Source organism: Dunckerocampus dactyliophorus, chromosome 14 (genome assembly GCF_027744805.1).
Source record: "Dunckerocampus dactyliophorus isolate RoL2022-P2 chromosome 14, RoL_Ddac_1.1, whole genome shotgun sequence".
In the NCBI taxonomy this organism is placed as follows: Eukaryota; Metazoa; Chordata; class Actinopteri; order Syngnathiformes; family Syngnathidae; genus Dunckerocampus; species Dunckerocampus dactyliophorus.
In genome coordinates, this window is record NC_072832.1 from 2,012,387 (window position 1) to 2,037,010 (window position 24,624).

The 24,624-nt window shown below is 43.1% G+C and overlaps 1 protein-coding gene across 47 annotated transcripts in view; it reads left to right on the plus strand.

Annotated features, from left to right (window-relative positions):
• The window catches only part of LOC129193688 (ankyrin-3-like), a 137,322-nt gene that overhangs the window by 27,227 nt on the left and 85,471 nt on the right, over positions 1-24,624 (plus strand). For 17 of the 47 annotated variants that reach the window (XM_054798195.1, XM_054798196.1, XM_054798197.1 and 14 more), the window contains exon 1: positions 11,227-11,877. The exons of 2 other annotated variants lie outside the window; for them this stretch is intronic. In XM_054798195.1, the coding sequence (XP_054654170.1) occupies positions 11,755-11,877 (123 nt within the window). In that variant the 5' untranslated portion in view covers positions 11,227-11,754. Of the gene's footprint in view, positions 1-11,223; positions 11,878-24,624 lie in introns of those variants that run through there. 28 more of the 47 variants (XM_054798156.1, XM_054798157.1, XM_054798170.1 and 25 more) reach the window with 6 other exon arrangements.

The following is a 24,624-nucleotide window of genomic DNA, read 5'->3' on the forward strand; positions in this document are numbered from 1 at the left end:
CACATAAATTCCCCCTTTTCTGTCTCAGGCACGCCTGTTACGATGAAGTATTAAAATAATCTGATATTTCAAAGTCGTAAATTTAGAATAAAGTTGAAAATTTATGAGAAAAAACTCTGAATATTATGAGAATGAGGTCGGAAATGTATGAGAATAAAGTGGTAAATTTATGAGAAAAAACTCCTAACTTTATTTTTCAGGCATTGCCTGAGACAGCTATGAAACGTGGGGACTTATTTGGCCTTTGGCATGTGGAGGGGGCGGGTAAGGAAGGCGGAAGTGAGAAGGGCTAAACATGCTAATCTGTTGGTGCTCAACTGCTCAGTTTGCTGCCAGGTTCTAAATAAAAGCTTGCCTGAAGCAAGAGGAGCTTTCCTGAAGTGCTTCGCTCTATTTTCCCTCTGACACGATCACATGTAATATTACGACTTTCTTCTCGTAACATTACGCCTTTTTTCTCCTAAATTTACGACTTTATTCTCGTACATTTATGACTTTTTTTCTACAAAATTTAGGACTTTTTTTGTGTAAATTTATGACTTTATTCTTGAAATCTCAGCTTACTTTTTTTTCCCAATGTGACCCTGATACCCTGACGTAGCATAGCGCAAAAACGACCAAATTGATTTTCACACAGTTTCCAGATGTGTGACGTGGACCAAAAAATATTTTTCTGCGCAATTTGGAAAGCATCTTGACAATTTTTATTTTATTTCCAAATTAATGACATGAAAACCGGACATTAATGCACATTAGCGCCACCTAGAGGACATATTTGTTCAGATTTGGCAGCAGTTGGCGCTCTCGTGACTGCTGTTGCAAACTAATGAATTTGATTGAAAATGTCTAAATATGACATTGATGGGGTTTAAAGATTGAACGTAATGTCACGTTTCCTAAAATGCTGGGCCAAATCCTCATGAGAAGTCCCGAACTATTCTAGCAAGCAAGCTGCAATTCAAAGCGATAAATGCTCTGATTGACAGCAGTGTTCAAGCACTAGAAAAAATGCATGCTCCTATTTTGCATCATGTAGCGTTTCATCATGAAATTGCTTTGTGGAAAGAAAAGAAGTCAATAAATTGAATAGCTTCCCCCCCGAAATGTCCCCAGGCGATTACATCAATGCAATATCCAAACGATGACAACAACAACAAAACAGCTGCACAATGATGATGAAGTTTTGGTTATCGGTGGCGGCGGTGCTAGGGGGTTTCATTTCTCGGCTAAAACAACACGCCACGGGTGCGAGGGGGCGAGTAGGTGTGCCGGGTTGCGGCACTGGGGGCGGGGCACTTGAAGCCTTACACGGGAAAAAGGCAGAAGAAGAATAAACAATTTCACGCTCTGTTGGCGAGCGCAGAGCGAGGCCTCGTGTGACGACACTCCAGTGTAATCACAGGCTGCTACACGGTGCTGCAATAAGTCATCAACAACGCGCGCTGCCGCTGGAAAGTAGCCTTTTGATGAAATCCAGATAAAGAAAAAGAACACAAAGTTTCTATCTGGTTCTATTAAATGCATCCATCAAACCGTAACACCTTTGCATTGGACGGCCAATCACAGTGGGAGATTCCCAGAATGTGTTGCGGACAAAATGATGGAGAGCCTGCGGCCGCGAGGAAAGATCAATTTGGCCATTAATAAAACATCATTTTCCAATTCCAACCGTTCCCAGGCTGCTCGAGTGCTTTTTAATTGAGGAGATAATCAACGGTGTGTGTGTGTGTGTGTGTGTGTGCGTGTGTGTGTGTGCGTTTGTGTGCGTGTGAATGTGTGTGTGCTTCAATGGCTTAACAGGAAGGAGGAGAGCACAATGATGAGACGTCTAGTCTCGCGCCTTAAGCCGCTTTAATTTGCTAGTTAACTAAACTACAACAATGCAAGTGTGACAAGGAAGTGTGGAATATTTGAGCTGCGTGACGTCACACGGTACAGTATGCCACGGAAGCTGCCCAGATGTTCTTCACTGCCCAGTAGTCATGGGAAGCTCCATTCCTATTGCTAACCGCTAACCGCAGGTTCAGTCACTTCACTGACTGAAGTGAATGAGGTACTCCATTCCCTCGAGTCACTCATCACAAAGCACTTGCAGAAACCCGCCCGTGCACCCGTGAGACTCGACCCATAAGCACCCATAAGTTTGTGAATTTGGACTTTTTGTCGAGCACCCGTGAGTCAGTGACTCTTGTGTTTTTCTCATTTATACGTGAGACAGTGGCACTCAAGTTTTTGTCGAGCACTCGCGAGTTAGTGACAGTAGAGTTTTCTTCCAGCACCCGTGGGTCTTTTGATCTTGAGTCTTTTAGCACCCGCGAGTCAGTGAACTCATGTTTTTGTCAACAGGTGAGACGGCGAATCTCGAGTCTTTTAGTTCCCAAGAGCCAATGGCACCCGTGTTTTTGTCTAGCGCCAGAGTACATCACCTCAAGGGTGAAGGCAGCCTAATTTACACACTAGACCAGGTGCCGCTCCCAAAAGAAGAGGTAAATGAGTAAATAAGCGGCATGTCCCTTTTAACAACGCTGCACATGTTGCCTACGAACGCACAGGAACTGGCTCGGCATCCGTGTGGGTGATTCCTCTGCTAATTCCAACTCGGAAGAAACCTCCGCCGCTCTGGTGGGCGGCGTGCTGAGTTATTCTGGGAACATCACACAGAGGAAAAAGCACCTTTCAGCCCCGTGTTAAACGCTATTAGCGCCCTGTCACTGTTATGTCAGCATAGATGCATGATAAAAACGCAGGACACCCCCACCTCAATTGGACAATGCCCTCTGTGATGCATCGTGGTCGTCTACAACCATCCTTCAGGCTGATATTTGAATCACAGCAAAAAAAAACCCCAAGCTCATCAGAGTAAATGCCACCTCCTCCCCCCTTTATTCTATCCTGATGTAACCTGCTGCCTGTTTTCACCTCCTTGCGTGCTTTCATTGGGAGGAGGTCCAACTGAGGCATGCGTGGAATATACGCTATGCAGTGTGATGGCAGCCATATCGTCATGTTGTCATCTTTTCATGTTGTTTTTAACCACAGGTGAGTTTAGATGTGCACATATTAGCAGTGCACTTAGAACACCTTCCCCAATCCATTCAATCGGGGGTAGGACTGAATAAGCTCAGCTTCTTCCTACACCTTTTTGGATGTGCTGAGTTGTGCAAGTGTTGGGGTGATGTACGCCAGTGTAACTTGGTAACGTTGCAGTTTACTGTGAACATGGCAAACGAAGTTAGACATGTTTTGCAGTTCAACATGTGAGGAAAAGGAGGTGGAAGAAGAGGGGCTTATTTAATCCCCTTCTTATCCCTTCTCCATGTTTGCTCACTTCCAGTGTCTTAATATGTACCAGGTTACCAATTTACTGTATGTAATGTATAATAATAAAGTTCATCAAGTTTGTAGATGGCTTATTTGGTAATCAAATAAAAAAGTGAGTTAAAATGGACAGAATCATTGGTTAGGAATAATATGATAAACAATACCTTCGTTACTAAAGACAGTAAATAAGTACAGGACTAAAAACTGACACACATTCTATAGTAATAAATGCATTATGGATAATAAAAGATACAAACAAATTAAGGATCAATACACAAAATATTTAGGCAAAGCTGACAACTATTATAACGAATGAATAAGAACATTATAGATGACACCTTATAGAATAATAAAATAGATGATGAACTGAGGATGAATTATATCTAAAGGTGCAAGTGCAACACTTGTGGTGACTTTCAGAAAGCCGGACCCCCATGGAATTGAAAACCAATATGTGTGTCTGGCGGTCCTTACAAGTGCCCCTCAGAAATGAAAAATAAAAACCAGTAGTGTAGTATCTTTCTGTTTATGGTGGTCCCAACAAGCGACTTTCACAAAGTTGGCCCCCATGAAACGTCAAAGCCAGTATGCAGTATGTATATAAAAGTCCAGAAAAATGACTTGGAGAGAGCTCGTGCCCATTGGAGATTAAATCCAGGATGGGCGTGTGATGTTCCCCACAAGCGATTTTCAGAAACGTGCCCCCCCCCAAGAAATTGTGTTTCCTTGAATCCATACACTTGTGGTGTTATGAGCCACATGATGCACGTGTAAGGGCCATGATGGCCGCACTCTTGCTTTAAAGAAAAACAAAACAAAAAAAACATAGAAATGCATGCGCCTGCTTCCCATTTCTCCACGTGAAAACGACTAAAATGCCCAAACAAACCCCCTCCCCCACCCTCAAGTCACTTGAGCACAGCCGGTCTGTAAATGCCTGTCTGCCCCTCTGTGGGCAAAGTGTGTAAAGACATTTTGGTCTTTTTTTTTTTTTTTTTTTTTTAGCGTTGGCACACATTTAGGTAGGTTAGTGGGTGCAAAGTGGGTTACATCTCATTGCTTGTCATTGTCTTCACTACGCAGGCGGGAGAAGAGACTCATTTAAATGCGGTGGGTTTTGGAGAACAATGGACATGAAGGAAAGAGGAGGGCCATGAATAGATGTGTTTCAGTGAAAATATGGTGATAATACACTAAATTGAGGCTGCTTTGTCTTGCATTGTTGCGTTTTATTCTTGCAATCTCAATTGCATTAGTCATAGGAAGCACCGCCACCTCTTCACCCAATTATTTTAATAGCAAACCACCTCAGGCTGCGTGTAGGTGGTGTTGGTGGATCTGCTATTCCCCCATCAGTCTGTGTTGCAGTTTGACCTTACGCCCTGTTTGGTCTTTTTTTCCTTCCATTTGTTTATTTCTGTGCTCAGAGGCTTTTCCGATCCCCGTCTCGAGCTGCAGTCCCACAGTATATACCGCCACTCTTTCCTGCAAGCTGAATTTTAGAAGAGGTAAAAAATGAGGCAAAAGAAGACATTTTACAGTATTTTGGTCCAGATGGTTCAATGGAATGTAACTAAGTCCCCATTTTTATTTCTTACATTGTTTACTGGAGCACATCCACTGAGCACCTTTACAATGCTCTATGAGAAGTAATGCTAGTGAGCACTAGAGGGCAGCATAGTACAAAACATTCTCTCAGCAGAGAGAAAAGGTGGATTGCTATTTTTTTGTCTAGCACAGGGGTCGGCAACCTTTAGCATCCAAAGAGACATTTTTTCCTCCTCTTCCAGTAAACAAACACAGTCTGGAGCCGCACAACATTACACAGCTTCTAATCTCGTACAAGCTGTCATCTTTTTAAAATGCTACCTGTTGCAACAACAAAATTCAACAAATAAAAGTGCAGCGTGTGTGTGCAGGCCTGCTCTGAAGACGTTTAAACACTGAACTCTGTAAGCCTTTTTGAATGGTTCCCGTGTTTGTTTCAAATTCAAACAAAATGTAGCCAACTTGAACATAAAAAACATCATCAATAACCATTCTATTTGTCCTATCCTTGAGCGTCTTTGCAGTTTATGTTTTTTCTTAATTGGGAGAGTAGATGCTCTGATATTCTTATGAACGATTCTTTCATGTATTCTCCATCTGTGAACGGCTCCCCCTCCTTCTGATCTCATGTGCAGCCCAGTGTTGCCAACTTGGCCATCTTCTCACTAAATCTGGCAACTTTCCAAACCCTCTCGGTGACTTATTTTCCCAAAAGCGACTAGCGGCAAACGGCGGCGGAGCCAGAAACTTTCCATTGGGGCGGCCAAGGTGAGACCATTACTCCCATAGGGGTGGCCATGAGTTGATACCTGAATTGTTAGATGGCCAGTGGGGTGGCCAGAGAGTACCAGGAGGGGCCACCCCGAAGCTCTGCCACTGCTTTTGGAGCGTCTATTAGAGCAATTAATAGCTGAGCAGTGTGCTGAGGACATGTTGGCATACTGTAGTTTCTGGATTCTGCTCACCATCATGGCGGCCAAGCCCACGAAGGGCATAGTACGGAAGTGGACGCTGATTGGCACTCCTGTTTCAACTCTAGACTCCTTGGTTTACATGAGCTTCCTTTATTAACAGATTTATGTGCTGAATCACGCTTCAGAATCGAAGTCAAAGTCAACATAGTGAGAAAACTTGACCTGAACCGACCAAAGTAATCACGGAAAACTCACCTACCGCTTGCAGTTCACGCAAGACACGCTTTGAATGACAGCTCCTCCACACGGAAAGTTGTGTGCTGCAGTGAAATGCGTCCAAGCGGAAACGGCAGTTTAGGCAGCCCCGCCACTGGCGACTGATATTTGGAGGCGTAAAAGTGAAAGGGGTCCGCCCCGCCCCGCCTCACAGCAGTCCCAAGCGGCCAATGCACAGTCAGCTCCCGCTACCTGCTTCTCCCCAAGTCACCACCTCGGTGATTAGCGTGTCACAGGCTTCTGCTCATAAAACATATTGTTGCCGACCCCTGGTCTAGCAGAATATGTGTTTTTATAATGCTCTACTATGTTTTATGGCGATGCAGTCATTTGCTGTGTAACATAACTCTTCTGCTCGTGAACCGCCGCTGCATACCAAAGTGTGAACATTTGGAAAACATGCAAAATGTCATTGTGGTATTTTTAACGACACTCAACAAAAGTACAAATGCACTTTTGTTTTTGCTCCCATTCATTCATATCATGAACTGAACTCAACTCAAAGATGTAAAACATTTTATCTCTCAAATATTGTTCACAAATCTGTCTTAATCTGCGTTAGCGAGGATTCCTAATTCATAACCCATTCATTCCATGTGCGCATGCCAAGGTGCTGATCAGGCAGCAGCGTTAGTGCGCACGTGTGCCTTAGGCTGGCCACAATAGAAGGCCAGTCAAAAAGGTGCAGTTTAACTGTAATTTAGTGGCCGGCCTGTGCGGTTTTCATGCTGACTAATCAAACTTCAGCAGGATTGGTTAAAAAAAAGCAAAAAACATAACCACCGTCAAGCAAAACGTCTTGTCGCTCTGTCATTTGTCATTTGTCTTATGATTATAAAAAATTGAGGATATCTGTTTTACATGTTTTATCATTTAGTGGGATTAATGTCAATACAACAGCATCAAAGCTGTTAGTGTAATGACCTATCGTGCCTCCTCAGTGTGACCCTCCTCTCAACATGCTGCCTCACCCCCCCTTCTCCTTTTGCCACCTGGGATGCTGCGCGGTTGCTGTGAAGGTCAAAAGGTCAATGAGATTGTTGCCATGATCGGCCAGGTTGTTGCACTCTGGGGGATTTCCCCATAGAGGGGGAAACCTCGTCAGACGGGACAAGCCGAACAAATGAGTTGGGGTCGCGCAGTGTTCCCCCTCATGCATTGTATGGATTGATTTCACACGGCTTCAAATGTTCGCTTGTGTTCAGTTTTTGTCCACCAGAGGGCACTACCTTTTCTCCATTTAAAGCATGTAGCAACGTTGCTCACCTTTGTACTGTTTTCTGCAGGGGCGCCTTGCTCCTGAAATAAGTGTGTCGCTAGTACGTGTGTGTTTTTGCTGTTGCTTTGTGTTGTTGTTGTTGTTTTTAAACCTGTAGTCATGGAAACATTCAAAAAATTCACAGTTATTTTTTCAGGTAGTTTTAAAAGATTGACTTATTTAAAGTGGGGTAAAAAACATGGTGCAGTAGTATTTGGGAAGCTGACGTTTTCTATCCCGAGGGCATTGAGTGAGTTTATTGACATCGTAGGCAAAAAAATGGTAAAGAAAATCATGAAAATCAATGTTGCTGCTGATCACTGGTTTATCTTAGGGCCAAATACAGAAATAGAAATGTATTTTATAGAAATTATTTTATTTTTATATATATTTTTTAATAAGAGAACAGTAGTTATGTAACTACACTGGCCTTTACACGGTTAAAAACAAAATGAACTTATAAAAACATTTGATTTGTATATTTGTCCCAATGACATTGAGTGTCAGTCTTTTGACCGTGTAGAAAAAGTATCATGAAAATGAAAGTTGCTGCCAATCACTAATCCATATTAGGGCCAAATAATAATAGTAATAAGTTGAGATTGACTCATGTGTTTTTTTTCAGGGCTGATACCGATTTGATTATTAGAATGAATAATATTGTAATATTTATTATGATCACATATAATAATTATAATCAATAATAATATGTCATAATAATGCTAATAATAATAATAATAATAATAATAATAATAATAATAATAATACTATTTTTTTAAATATGTCATCCTTGCTGTTTGTGGCATGTATTTTCTCAAAGGTCATTTGTACTGTCTGTCAAACGCTGGCAGCATTTCTTGAAATGCTGGCTTTTCGATAGGGGGTGTCAGCATGAATAGTTCCAGCTTGTACTTGAACAAAGCCTGCTTATTGTGTTTGTCTTATCTGTTGGTCTTTGTCTATTTACAGTACGCCTTGGCTGTCCAGCTGTCCTTTGATATTTATCATAACCAAAAATCATAATTACAATTACATAATTACATTTACATTACAATTACATTTGACATTATAATTTATTTTAAAAGGTTATACATGTATTTGAAGACAAATCTTTGTGCTTTCATTAGTTATAATAAAATGGATTTTATGGAAATGATTTTATTGTTATTGTTTTTTGAAATAAAACAGTGGAGTTATGGAAGCACACTTGGCTTTTGCAGCAGTTTTAGGGCAACTGGTTTGTCATCAGGGTCAAATGTGTGAGTGAATGTATTAGTACTGTGGTTAGTACTGTATTGTTGCATTGCTTGTGCGCCTAATAAGATATTAGAAACTACGTTCTGATGCAGTACACGTGGTGTGTTAAAGTCAACTCTATTATATTGCATTTTTTCTGTTTTTAGTGATTTTAACAGCGACGTGATGACCTGTTATTACAATCTCAGTCATTCAAGGGTAGTGCTAAAGCCCTTTTTGGTCACAAACCACATATTTCTGCCAACATATTCGTCATTTTGTGCACATTTGTGTCCCGTGGCTGTAATATTTTGGCGCCCGGGACCCCGAAATGTCTGTGGCCTTATGTGCTTGGCATCACGCCTGGAAACAGCGGGTGGAAAACTTCCAAAAGGCGTCGACTCCTTCACGGCCACCTGCCAAACGTGGCGAGTGCGGGAATGATGTGTCTTTGAGTAAATGTAGCGCCGTGAAGTGCCGTCCGCCTTGGCAGTGGTTTTTACTACGAGTCTGCCAGCTGTTCAGACTATGAATGGAGTTTCATCAATGAAAGATGTTACACTTCATCGAATCTAATTGTTCTTCGGTCACACAATTCTAGATTTTTTTTGATGCCATGTCCATGTGCACATGTATCCACCCTCCGTCCCAATCCTGTTTCGCACCTCTCCGCTCCCCTGATCCATCCATCCTGTCCTCGCTGCTGCCACCTCATTGGTCCTCGCCTAGCAACCGCATGATAATTTGCCATAATGTGACACCCCCTGATGCATGATGGGGGGCTGCGAGTAAGCATCGCCGCGTCCCCGCGTCCCTCCACCTTCCCTCCGATACTGGTGGCTGCATGGTGTTTGAAAAGAGAGAAAAATCTGCACTTGAATAGATTTGGAGGAGAGAAAGGAGAATTTCACGCTCACGTCCCAACATGGCGGGTGTCCGCCCACTCGGGATGTGTCCCTGGAGGATCGTCTCCCCACCCTCCTTTTAACACCTTTCTCAGAATGTCTCCATATGGTCCGTTACATGGGGCTAGAGACATGCATTTATATGTTGCATAATGAATAGAAGAAAAAAACAGGCAGATGCTGAGGCAGCCTCTCAAGTAGCATCAGGACCCGGCAAGGCTCCTGTGACACGCGCATGCAGCCACCGACACAAAGATGGCTGCCGCATGCGCTGTCTGACTCCACTCTGCTATGCCTGACGTGAAGGACATCCTAAGTAGGACGTACTACTTTTACGGTCCTCGCACGAGCTCCTCTTTGACCTCTCTGTCACGATCACGCCGGCACACGATGGGGATGCTGAGCGTGAAAACTGCACAGGTGTGCAAAATAAAATCCTGTATTGATGTATTGATGTATCGCTTACACTAGTTTTGCTGTTAAAAACAAATGCTGTCTTGATTGCCAGCTTTAAAAGAATCACATTTCATCACGTGTGTGTGTGCGTGTGTGTGTGTGTGTGTGTGCGTGTGTGTGTGTGTGTGTTTTTGAGAGTGAAATTACCCTTCTTTGCCCTCGTCTGTGTCCTTCACGTCCCTGAAACTGCCACCTATTACATGACCACCCCCTTCTACTAATGTGTCTGCAATGACATTTGTGGTGCCCCCAATGGGTTGCTGGCCAATTGCTTTGGAAGACATGCTAGCATGCTACACGTAATGCAGATAAGTTTTATCACCATTAGACGAATGAATGACTTTCGGCCAATAAGTTGCTAAGTCCCACCTTTTCCCCGTAAAGTCTGTTTGCTTGATGCCGGCCTTGTTTCTCAACCGATCTTGCGCAAATTTTACAGACTTAAGATTTGTTCCAAGTTTTGTGGTGATTGGGCTAAGAACCCTTAAGTTCCAGTTGTGTAGAGCGTAGTGAGCTGAGTGACACATTTCAAGTCAACCCGACTTATAGGGGGTTTAATAACCACGCCACCGTGTAAACCGTATACAAGTAATAGCACAGCAACACAGTAGTGGTGCAAGTTTTGCCAAAAAGCTGGTCCCCATAAAAAAAATGAAACTGTGTGTTTGTGGAGATGGTGGTTTGTAGAAGTGAAATTCCCAGACTTGGGGCCCATGGACTATAAAATGCTGTATGTGTGTCTGGTGGGCCCTACAAGTGACTTTCAGAAGTTTGGTCCCCATTGAAACTGAAAACCTGTTGTGTGTATGATGGTCCCCACAAGTGGCTTTCAGAGAGCTGGCCCCCCATGGAAAAACCAAAGCCAGTATTTGCATATGGTGGTCCCCACAAGTGGCTTTCAGAGAGCTGCCCCCCATTAAAAATCCAAAGCCAGTATGTGTGTATAGTGGTCCCCGCAGGTGACTTCCAGAAAGGTGGTTCCCCCATGAAAAATTTAAATCTGTGAATGGTTGAGCCGCATAAGAAACTTTTGGAAAGCTGGTCCTCCATGAAAAATGGCCACCAGCTTGTGTGTCGACCTGTTGGCCCCCGGAAGCAACAGACAGTAAGTAGGTCCCCATAGAACATGAAAACCAGTGTATGAGTGTGTGTGCGTGCATATGTTTTATCTAAGTCATCATTTCATTCATTCTTTTAAATTGATTACACACACACGCACACACACACGCACACACACGCACACACACAGTGTACTAGTGGAGACACGTGCGCATGGTAAGCACACCGGGTGAGCAGCAAGCGCCAGGAAGGAGAGCAAGAGCATCTTTTAGGAGGATGTACTGAAACAGAGGGTGGTTGCCACGGTAACCACTCCCCTCGCACCCGCCCTCCATTCGCTCTCTCTCCCTCCTCCCTCCACCTCTGTGCTGGTGATGCTCATGTCTCTCCTTCATCCTGCCCGGTTTGTCCTCCCCTCTCCCGGACGCGCTGGGCTCACGCTGGCAGCGTGCGGATGACACCAAAGGAGGAGGAGGAGGAGGACGTGAAGAAGAACAAGAAGCTGACTCCTCTCCGTCACTTTGAAGTGAGGAAGAGAGGGAGTGGAGCGTAGCAGGACAAGCCGCCACAAGGACACACAAACAGGATATAAAACACAAAAAGACAGCCTACGCTTCTCCATTCTCCTTTTTGAAGGAGGGCATTTTTCTTCCCTTTCCCCCCCTTTCCTTTTCTACCCCGATTTTTCCCTCTGGGATCCCGGGTTTTGGTCCAGCACCACGGCCACAGAACTTCTCCGGGATCCCAGGTGAGGCGCGCGTGTGCACCGCTAGCGGCCGTCATGGCTCACGCGGCCTCCCAGCTGAAGAAGAATCGGGGGGAAGTGGATGTGAATGCGTTAGAGGACGAGAAGGAGAAGCGGAGGAAGAGCAGGAGAGCCACGTCCCGGGAGCAGAAGAGAAAGGTAACCTCAGCTGGCGGCTTCATCTGCTCCACCGGCACCATTGGAGCGTGACTCTGTGTGCGTGTGCATGCGTCTCTCATAGTTGGACTCACTTGGAGGTCACCGCAGACACACACGTTCATCCATACACTCTACATTTGTGCACAAATCACACACACAGCATGGACCCCCTGCTCTCATGCCATGCTGTCCACTTCAATGCATTCCTGACCTTGTGCGCGTGTGTGTGCACGCGTGCGCGCCTGTGTGTAAGGGCATCCTCTGCCATTCTTAACTTGTCATCCACACCTATCCTTGGCTTCTGTTGCTGTGCACGTATTAGTATATTTTTTACAGGTATGTTTGCCTAACGATGAGCATATCTTGCTAGAAATGTTTTTAAGCTCACGCTGTACGATTTTGTCGCCGGAGACGAAAAGGTAGCGATTCAAGTCTGTACATTTTTCGAGAGTCTCGTGTGGACAAGCGATTCAAGAAGAAGGCATCGTTTCTGCTGTTTGCAGTGGCATCCAAAGTGTGGTCCATGACTGCTTTTTTTAATTCTAAAAATATTCATTTAACAAAAAAGAAGACAGTAAAATGAAAAATCTGCATTAACTTTACAAGGATTACGTCAAAATATTACAAGAAAAAAGAAAAAAGTATTCTGAAGACAAAAGAAGTCATCATTTTATGAGAATAACATAATATTATGAGGAAAAATAGTCATTTTAGTTGTAGAAAGCTGAAATATTAAAAGTTATTTTTTAAAAGTAGTAATTATGGAAAACAAAACAATGAATAAAATTGTAATTTTTGGAAAGTTACCTTGCTGGGAAAAAGTCAGAACTTTATGAGAATAAAGTCTAAATAAGGGAATAAAGCCATACAGTATTACAAGAAGAAAATTTGAGGATTAATTTTGAAAAATGTTGAAATATTTTAAAAATGTTTTAAAATAACAGCAAAAATGGGGAAAAAAATAGCCAAGACGGAAGTTCATGCTAGTAATACACCTTTTTACATACATCACAAAGCTGAGATGCAGTTTTTGCTTGACGTTTACAGAACTTCTTAGCCTTTCTACACGTGTTGCTCTACAAAATATCAAAGTGGCCCTTGCATCCTTTCATTTTTCACTGTTTGGACACTCCTGCTGCTGGCAAGGCTAAAAACCCCATGAGGTGTCCAACATTTTTCACGACTTTAAATGACACTTGTGGCGCCCCCTATGGGTTGTGGTCAAAAGACACGTTAGCATTTATGTAGCACAAAGTTGTATGATCATTAGAGAAATGCTCAACGACTTACGGACAATTATGGTCGCCAAGTCCCAAAGACGTTTTGCTTGGTGGCAGCCATGTTTTTCAACCAATCTTGCTAAAATTTAGCTAAAAGTCATTCCCGTAAAGATGTGCAAACTAAACTAAACCAAACTACCTTGGCGATCTACTGGTAGCTAACAGTTGACATGATGGGCACCCCTGGTTTAGCACACCCCAGGGGTTTGAGGGTTTATGGAATTGTTTGTCTACTTTGCGCAATCTAGTCATAACTCTGCGTCCGTTGCGAAAAATGGCTGTCGCAGCTGAGCCTCTGACACGCCAGAAACCCGACGAATCGTCTTACAACTGGTCGGCACACTTGTGCAACCAATGATGCCCAGTGTGACTTGAAATCGGGGCTGCACATCTCAACTGTGCTGCACAGATCCAACAGGAATTCAAGTGATCTCTGTTCCATCAGGTCAGTTTGCATCATTTTGGTCCCAATGAGAGCCAAGAATTTGTGCAAAAATGAGCACAGATGTCACAAAATAGCCAGAAAAGTCCCCTCTTGCTGTACTTGCTGTTTTTTTGTTGTTTTTTTTTTTTGCAAATGAGCAAATGCTGAGTGGATTTGTTTTTTGCGGCCTCCCTTGAAATGATGCACAGACAGCCATGTATAATGCATACACGGCTGATTTATTGATGACCGAGCTTTTCATATGATGGCGGTGGATGCACGTGGGCCTCCTCCTGCACATACAAACACGTTTTGCTGAAAGTCAAGACGGAGCCAACGCTGTGCTGATGCTTATTGGTGACGTGGTTGAGTTTAATGAAAGAAGGCTGCTGAATGCTGGAGTTGACCGTGAGGGATCTTGCTCAGTAACGATGACATTTACTGTACTTTACCGGGGGGGGGGGCCTCGGTTTTAAATTATGCTGCTGGCGATGTTATTTGACCTGAGCGTAAACAACGAGCCGGTCATCACGGCCCAAATCATTTTCGCAGGCCACCTGCACCATAGTAACCATGAATAAGAAGGAATGCACGTTCTCATCTCTGCAGAATGCTCTTGCATTGGATGCTACGTGTACTGAAGTGTAGCGTTGCATCGAATTAGTCTTTAACTGCATCACTTTGGCCATGATTGCACTTTGACTTTGCACTACATGCTCTCCGGGTGAGGAATGTGGGGTTTAAGGTGGAATAAAGCGCATTACATAATTGGAAAAAGCCGTAGTTATACGAGACGGAAGGGAGAATAAGTATTTGATCCCCGGCTGAGTTGGAAGTGTACACAGATATGAACAGTTCAGAATGTTTATGGTAGAATATTACACTGGCCCTACCCAAAGTGGCGCCCGGGGCAAGATTTTATATGGCACCCCCCTCATCGGCGATTTACATACGCTTAGAAAAGGAATTGAGAGCCGTTGCTTTTACTCTTGTCTTTTTATTTCAAAGATAAACCCAATTTACATGGTAAACAAATTAGAAATGAATTTTTAAAAATCTGAAATACAATATAAATACCCTTACCACAGGGGTGCCGTATAAAGGAGAAAAGTCAGGACAACTCCAAGGTCCCTTGACTGCCAGGGGGCCCCAAAAATACAGAATTACTAATAAAATGAGGAATTAGTAGATTTTTTTCATGGGACCTAGAATTCCTGGCTGCACCCCTGCTTCTGGCTATATGATATGAAAAAAAGGAACCATAAAATCACCTTCATTTCGACAGAAACATATTTGACTTACTTTTTGAAGACAACTCGTGAAACTTCCAGAGGATTAGACGCCTTCTTTAAGGAGACTTTGGCGAACTTCCACCGCTGAGAAAGGCGGTTCCCGTTCGATGAGTTCAATTATTTTTCGGGTTATTAGCTTACGGGTGAGTGTTAGCCACACGGCGGAGCTGTCGTTTGCCGTTTGCCTCCAAAACTCACCATATTCTGTCAAATGTGGTTCTATTATTAAAGCTTTCTACGGCTGCAAGATCGTTTTTGTGGCATGTGTTAGCAGTCAGGCTCCACACGGCAGACATGATTGCTTTTGTTTTGAGGGAAAGTGGGAGGACGCCACTGCCAAAGACGTCAGTTATGGCAAGACACTACACTGCACAAAAGGGTTGCTGCGGGCTGCAGTGGTGCTAGCCACAGGTTATCGGCTTTTGTGATCGGCGTCGAAAGGCATTTATCGGCATATGAAAAAACAAAATCATATAACTATTTTGAAAAGTACGTGCTACTACGTACATGCAAAGTTATGTACAAAGATGATGGGCGCGGACTTTGATTTTTTTTGGCACCCGCCGGAGGCCACAGCACCCTTAGAATTCGGCTACACAGTATTGCCTCATGACAGAGAGAGAGACAGAATACTTTTTAAAAATCCATTGAAAAATAACATAAAATTACAGTTATAATAAATACATTTATAGCAGTGCTCTGATCTGGGTTTTATCCTTATGATGAGTACTATTGGCCAGGGGCGCCGCATAAGGGGAAAAAAGAAACCCTCCACCCAGTAACTGTCGTTGTGTCCTTGGGCAATACGCTTCACCCACCTTGCCTCCAGTGCTGCCCACACTGGTGTATGAATGCAAATGAATGTTTGGTGGTGGTTGGAGAGGCTGTAGGCACGAATTGGCAGCCACATTTCCATCACACTACTCCAGGGCAGATGTGGCTACAGATGTAGTTTACCACCACCAGTGTGTGACTGAGGAGTGAATGAATAATGGGTTCACTTCATTGTGAAGTGCTTTGGGTGCCTTCAAAAGCGCTATACAAATCTAATGCGTTATTATTATTAGAAAAAAATAGAAAGGGGGTGCCCAACGTGATTTTATTTTCATGGGACCCAGAATTCCTGGCTGCACCCCTGCTGTTGGCTATATGGCAGGGGCTATTGGCTATGAAATACTTCCTTCCAGGTGGCAGTAGCTGGGCTCCAAGTGAGAGAGCAGTCTGCAGAACCCGGTGTCTTCCACCGCTGAGAAAGTCTGGTGAATTCAAACATTTTTTGGCTTATTTGCTTAGCCTTCTGACTCTCACACACATACGTTGACTGCGTTGACTACGTTAGCTGCCGTTTGCCTGGTGCTGCACCATGAGCCTCAAAAACTCACCGTACTCCGTCAAGTGTTTCAAAGAGCTGTCAAAGGACCTGCAGGACAAGATGGTAGACCCGCACAAGACCAGAATGAGCTATAAGACAAACATTCTGGCTTGTTCATGTCTTTGTAAGGGGGTAAACATCCAAAATCGGTGTGTGCTGTACGTACCGTATATACTGACTGCAGTCTTGCACCCCCTCATATCACGTTGCGACTGCAATGCAATGCTATGACTAACGTCTTTGCATCAAACTGCTATGACTAAGTGTTTCTCGGCGCTGCGCGTACTATATTTTGCTTGCATGGAGCAAAGTTCTTGGGTGTTGTTGACATGTGGCAGAAAACTGCTTCGGTTGCACGAATGCACGTTTGATTAGATATGAGCGAAGTCATTGATACGAGCCAATAAATGGGGGTGTGGGAGATGTTTTGGTTGAGTCCTGCAGCTTTTATCAGGCACCACTCACTTCATTGAGGGACTAATGTAGTCCTTGGAGTGTCAGAGGCCAAATTCTTGCTATTACTTGTTTTTTGGAAGATAAAGTAGATGCATTAAACACCTGTGGGATCACTGGATACATAGAAAATAGTCACATGAGCAAGTCAGAGACTAAAAGCTGAAGCACTTGTATTGAAATTTCACTTAAACCCAAGACAAGTGCTGTGTTTTGCAATGAAACGTGACATGAATGTGAATATTTCACATTATCGAAATGTTTGACTTTCATTAGAGTTTCAAATTAGCACGCGTTATTGTTCAGTAACGGAATTTAAGCATTTCTGCACCTAACAAGTTTTTTTTGCACATGCACAAACCTCAAAAGTCATACACCAACAAAAAATGTGACATTGTGTTGAAAAATGTACAAATTTGCCACAAGAACACCAAATTTTCCCATTACTTTAAAGGGGCTTGGTGTAGTATTTTCACAGCATTCCAAAATTCAAAATAACATTAAGCAAAAAGCAGTCAGGACATATTAGATTAATTCATTCCATCGTATATAAATAACATTTTGAATGCCAAATTATGTATGTATGTATGTATGTACTTTATTTATCCCACAGCGGGGAAATTAACTTGTTACAGCAGCAAGCAAGCAAGATACGCAAGTAAAGAGAACAGTGTAAAGAATGCATCGTGACTACAACATGGTTCAGGTGCTGCAGGTGTTGTAGAGCCTGACAGCGGTCGGTATGAATTTTATTATCTGATGTGGTGTGGTACTGGTGTGATAATATAATATTATCACACATGCTGTATTTTGCCGTAGTTTCATTTTTTCATTAGACAGGGAGGCTTTTTCCAAATAAACCTCAACCTAAGTGGCTTTTGTTTAAAAAACAGTGCGTTGCAATTTGTCGAATATCCTTTCATGAGTGCATATAACGAGAGAAAGCGAGCACCTTGAGTGTGGTTGTTAACTGAATGGGGAAAACCCCGGCACATTCTCTCTCGTAGCTAATGACATTTTCTAGAGCCAGGAGGCCTCATGGTTTTCCCAGAGACAGCAATGAGGACGAGGATATGTGCTGGGCTTCTGTCCTACTTTTACCTGGAGAATAGATGTGTTGTGTTTCTCGTGCTGTATATGAGTCATGTGCAAAAGGCGGGTTAAATCATTTGTTGGGATATTTCTTGGACATCCTGGTGCCATTTTCTGCACTCTGAATTCTCAAGATAGCTGCTTGCTGCCTTCATCATTCAGCACCATCGCTGTGTGTGTCAAAGTGCCACAAAAAGGGCTTCACACTAACGTGCAGTTTTGTTCATTTGACTTACCAAGCTGCACCGCAAACCCCAGCGAGCCTCGCCGGCCAGGGCGAGTTGGCGCCGCTGCCCTGAGCAAGTGTGTTTGTGTGTGACGAAATGCTCCCAGAGAACGGCGACCTCATTTCTAAGGATAAAAAATGGTGTAGTCCTCGTCTAAAGCACGACGATGTAATGAAATCGGATGTCAGCCTCCAAGCCTGTTGGCAAAAGTGGCAACAAGAGGAGGAGAAATCAACATTCAGCTTGAGGCAAGGAATTAGACCATTAGCCAATGTTTTAATACCGTTGTCTGCTATTTGTGGCTTGTCGGCATTGTCACGTCTATTCATCCACTTGCTGGTGTGGTCGAAACAAAGCCGACACGCGTGTTGCATCCCTCCTCCTCCTCCTCCTTTTCATCCTCCTCCTCCTCGTGAGCAGCTCATAAAAGATGGAGGTTAATGAATTCGGTGCTCATGCATGCCTCAGCTAATTGCATTGGCTTCAGGAACTCCTCCCAGTGTCACTGAATGTTTGCAGCATCCTCCACAGGGCCACCGGCCAGACGGGGTGTCGCCAAAAGACAAGTCAAGCTTCTCCTATTTTTACGTTGTCAATTTGTGTGATTGTTAACATTGTCGGTTTTAATAGTTGGGGGGCTTTTACACAAGCACCCTTTAGTCCATTTGAATCAAACTCTAGTTTGTTTCTCCCGAATTAACGTTTCCAGACAAACGGGAATGAATTTTCTTATGGTGAGAAAACGATACATGCGGACTGACAAACGAACCCATCAGACTTTTCCCTCAATGTTGTAATGCTAACGTAGTTAGGCTGCAAAAACAGAAATATAATTCCAAATTCACAGGGTGAACCTTCTTCCTGCCTGCTTGGAGGCGAGAGACGTGGAAAACAGACGCGCATGCGCATGGCGATATATTGAGTTGATTTTCATTTATTGTGTGATTCATTAGTTTATTTATTATCGTCCCAGGCTGGGTCCCCACGAGACGTTTTTTTTTTTCTGAACGAGAAATTACATCACGTTCTAATCTCGCGAGATCTTGTGACAACCCTGCTCAGCCTGCTAAATTGTTCATACGGACAATCTGTATCGGTTGATATCGGGATTGCTAGTGAAGTGCGGGTCACAATGTGATTACATGAGGGTTTTCTATGTCTATGTGCAATTATCTACTCTCGAAGGAGGAACCACAGCTCGTAATAAGGATTGGTGACCATCTCTTTTGGTGGTCCTGTTCCCTTCTTCCGAGGGAGTAACTGGATGTACATTTGCCAGTCCTGCACATGTTGCCTTGTTGCACAAACGCTGACATGCGTCTTCCAGCAGCGTTGGCGCCGGGTGAATTGGTAGAGTGCATTATTAAAGAGTCGGGAAGGAGTGGAGATGGAGGTACTGGAGGAGGAGAGAGCACAGGAGATAAGGACGAATAGAGAGCGCGCGAAAGAGGCTGGCCGAGCGTTTGTGTAGAAGAGAGGGAGATAAGATGAGCTGCAAAGAATTGGAGTGTTTGAGGGTAAGCCTAAAGGTCATTTGAAGGTGAGAGGAGGCGTCTTTTCTTGCCTACACGTGCTCGCTCTGATGATAGGGTGCCCTGATTTTGAACTGCTTTATATAGTGCACTTGAAGGACGCTTTATTAGGTACACCTGCACACTCCAGTGGCGTCCTGTGGAAGTGAGTCGGTCATACAGGAATGGACGTGTCATTTTGGATGTTCATGCTTTGTAATGATGTCATTACTGTGGATAAATGTGGTGCGACGAATGGGGGGAGGGGCTGCCGAGGATGGAGGGAAAGAGGACGATATCAGGCAGTTGAAACCCAAAGAGACACCAGTGGGACAGAAATCTCAATGTCCGTGTGTGTGTGTGTGCGTGCGTGTGTGTGTGTGTGTGTGTGTTTATGGAGTACACGGTACTAGCATAAGCCAGTGTGCAGTATAGCCAGCATATTTAGAGCACTCGGCTTTTGTAAATGACCCCTATGGCTTGTGCTCAAAATGCTTTAGAAGACGTGCTAGCCTGCATGTTATACAAATGCCCTCAAAGTCGTTTGATCAGTAGACAAACGGCCAATGACTTACGGACAATTAGCGGCCAAGTCCCAGCCGTGCCTTTGCAAAAACACGTTTAGCTGGATGCCCATGTGTTTGTTACATCGCGTACCGCTCTACAGCGCTGATACTTGTACAAACGCTGTTGTCCTCAAATGCCACCCGCGGCCCACAGTGCATTGCACGATCACGTGCAAATATTGAATATATTGATCGCGGCGAACGCAAGCCAAGGCAAAATATTTGCAAAAACTTTGGTTGGTAACCAAAAAACGTGCTAACCGAGGCGGACGTTAACCAAGGCACCACTATACAGTATTATTTAATTGCATTGGATTATTTGGAAAGAAATCAGTTTCTTAATTTATTCATCATTCATTTTTACATATTTTGTATTATTTGATTCACCCTTTTTTTAAGTGTGTGCATTTCTGCATGAATGGCAGGTGCTCCACATACACTCAGAGATAAAGCTCATTCTATTGAAACCATACACACCCAAGCACACACACACACACACACACACACACACAGTGGGTCTGTGTGACCCCTGGGATGCACGCCTGCTCGGCTTGATAATTACTTTTTTTTTTTCTTTTTGTCCCCCACCCGTGCACCATTTCCCCTGGTCGTCCACTTAACCACCTGCCACTCCGCTGTCACACGTGCTGATAACTAGAATTGCACTGCCACAAACAAACGTTTCGCCAATGTATTTAACAAAACAATGTCCATGTTTCTTTGAGTACATATAATAAGTCTTATTTAGCACTGAGTGGATCCGCCATCCAGCCCACTCTCTTACGCTTTTACACCCGGAAAAAGCCTCTCAATTTGGGGGAAAAAGCCCCCCACAGCTGGTTGCGGCGCTGTGAGGAAGTATGCTGCGTTTCGGACAGATCGATGGTAATCGCACATCTTCACAGTTAGTGCTCATGCATGCCGGTGTTGGTTGGGGGAGGATGGCGGAAAAGGGGGGAGTTCGGGCTGTGTGTTATGTGTGCAACCCCCCCTCCTTGGGAACAGAAGGGCGCCCAGATTCATGTTTAGATGAAAAAAATATGCATCATCTTGCACCTTTCTCTCTCGAATGGAGTTCCAAACATACTGTCGGTGCACGCACAGCACGCCCGGCCTGAATGTCTCAGGTTTTGTTTGGGATCCTGCATCATCATTCTCCCTCTATGTCCAGCTAATAGAGGCAAGGACTCCATTGCCTCAAACAAGGTCATTTACCATGAACAGGTACTCTCCATTGCAGTACAGTCTCACCATGCTCGTGTGTTATTATTATTACGATTATTATGATTGGGTTGTATTTCACCTCCAGCCCGGCCTTGGCATTTTCTGTGCAAGAAGTACAAGCCTCGCTGAAATAATCTGATTTGTCATCTGCTACCTCTGTATTGTTGTTGTGCGTCCATAAAAAGCACGCAGGCCCGCTGCAGCGTAATGGCAGCTGACGGGGAAAAGGTTGATTGTAGCTCTGAGGTGGGATTGATATTCTTTTTTTATTTCATGGCTGCACATGTGTGAGAGCACCAAGGGAGAAAATTCATCCGTATACTCGTTGGTGGGCTGCATGTGTTCTTCTTTTTTCTCCTTTCATTTCTTCCTCATTCAATCTATCCCATCACCGTCATTATGTATTGTTTTCAAATGCACTGTATGATCCTGGCAAATATCAATCAATCAATAAATGTTTTCATATTAATTGTAAAGAAAAGTTTACATTTAATCAATTGAAATCTAATTTTATTTTATTGCTGTACAATTCATTTTCTACTTCTTCTTCTTATTATTATTATTATTATTACATAATTTATATGATTACATACATAATTATTATTATGTGTATTATGTATTACATACATAATGATTATATTATTATATAATTTACATTATTACATACATAATAATACTAATAACAATAATAATAGTAAGCAATATTTGAGCCAAGATATTTTAAATACAACTGAAAAATTTATATTTTTTTATATAAAAAAGTGATTTCCTCACAATAAAAAAATGTGTAAAATCTAGCTAAAATTACACCCTAATATAGTGAAAATATTATTATTATTATTATTGTATTTTGTAAAATATCAATTATATAATAACATTATAATATTATATAATTGATATAATAACTTAATATATTATTATTGTTGTTATTGTAATAATATAAAATAATAATAATAATAATAATCATTTGTTCTTTTATTTAGATTTTACCTATTTTTTATTGTTAGGAAATCACTTTTTTAAATTAAAAAATATTTATTTTCATTTGTATATATTAAGATTAATAAGCCTTCATTTTAGTTGGATTTTACACTTTTTTATTGTGAGGAAATCACTTTTTATATGAAAAATATGTATTTTTCAGTTGTATTTAAAATACCTAAAATATCTCTCACGCATCGGGCTGATGAAATGTTTTTTTCTTCTGACTTGCCGAACAAGCATCATCACTTTCATAAATCCACAATGACAGAAAGATCAACTGCAGGTTGCCAAGTGGGTGTAATGCGAGCATTCGAGGTTAGTCTTTTGTGTTGAATTGTGCTATGAGAGGCTTTGCTTGTACTCGTTATGTTTACCCCCCCAGGCAGAGCAATTAATTGGGGATCTCTAGCACGAGCTGACGCTATAGTAGCTCAGCTCCAAGCTCAATGCTCTTGCCAGAACTTTACTTCGCGCTGTACGGGATCGCTATCAACCACAAAATGATCATTTGTTGCTGGCCTGAACAAGTTAGCGCTTCATATTTCACATTCCCAAAAACAGCTGCGGGATATTAGAGGGTATGCTAGGTAACGCTCGCTTCCTTAGCATGAGCATGGGTTAGCTTGGGGGTACAACTTCTTTTTAAAATGTCCCGTATATTGGCGGTGTGTTATCTCTAATCGGGCTTAGCTGTTGGAATTGAGACAGTTTAAAAGTGCTTTCAGTTTTGTAAACCAGAATGGGAGCACACTGTTATGTGTCTGTAGATTTAATGCAAATGAGTTGTTGGTTTATGCATTTTATCCGCTTTCTACATACACCGCTATCCCTCGCTACTTCACGGTTCAAATTCCATGGCTTCACTCCACTGCGGGTTGTTTCGTGGTTGAATATGGACTATTATTAGTCAACAAATATGCATATTGAAGCCAAGCTGACGTATTTCCGGCCTAAATTAAGCATTTTCAAGCATAAAAATGTCAAAATAATGTAAAATACAAATATAAGACATTCAGATGATGCATTCAAAGATGCAGAGAATGAGATGTAGGGTTCTACACCGGTCACTAGGTGTCAGTAATGTTACTCTAATGGTCGGCGAGACACACAAACGCCAGACTTCATCGCCGGAAAGTATGAATTATTTTACAACATTCGCGAGCACGAGCCTTGTTTATGTCTTGAATGGCACATTTTCTCTTATGATGTCTGCTGTATTGGGTAATAGGCGTGTAACGGTGACTATAGGGGTGTTATTTCATGAATTGATGGTTCTAATAATGCTAAAAAAAGTAATTTATAAGGTCAAAAACAGGTTTTCTATGAAAATATTCCGTTTACAAATAAGGAAACCGCGATGAACGAGGGATGAGGGATGTCCGAAGCAATGGCACATTTTAGCAGTGATATCATGCTATGTTAGTCTACGGGCTTGCAAAAGGACAAAAAGATCAAACTTCCAGCTTCGGTGTCTGTCGCTGGCTGAAGGATAGCGGGTGTAGCTTTATTTTAGGATGTGTAGTGAAGCCTGACTGTTTGTTTTTCCAAATTTGTGGTCTCATCTAATAAAAAGGGGCGGGTCAGAGGTGGCATCATGCCCATGAGGATGGATGTTTGTCCTTCATGCTGTCATGAAAGCCACAAGTTGAAAAGCAAGCGTTTTTCTTGCAAGTGGAGCAAACAAGAGAAGGAGATGATGGAGTTTTCCCGAGCTTGGTGCTCGTCATCTGGCTCTATCGGGACGCCCGTTGCTGATAGAACACCATTAAAAAGTGACTTTTGCATAACAGGCGACCTTAAGCACCAGGAAATGGCCAAGTTTTGTGCCTTCGGTGCAGACCTTTTGTCAGCGGTCAGCATGAAGCATCAGACGTGATGCACGGAGACACAACAATTTGACTGGCGTTGTTGGTGGCGTCGCTGCTGACAAGGTGGCTGTCACTGCGCGTCAGCCATGTTGACACTCGGTGGACTTTTCACCTTTGGTAGGTTCCTCACCTCCAGACAGCAAAGGGTAAAAATGTCCACTTCAGCCATTAGCAACGCGCGCACGCTTGCTGAATCGACCAGTTAGGGCTTTTGATACTGAGGCAAAATGACACAATACTTGGTCGTGTTTGAACTTTCCCAGCTCGGCCCGTGCGTGATGGATGGATGGTTGGACACGTGGGGTCACCCAGGGTCGGCCGACACGCCCTCACGCAGGAAAGGGAAGGGAGGGGTTCACAATGATGTCAGTCACAGATTTTAGCACCATACGACTCTTAAAGCAAAAGTGCCGCCCACAGTCATAAATTGTCGCGCACCGACGGCATCGCAGCC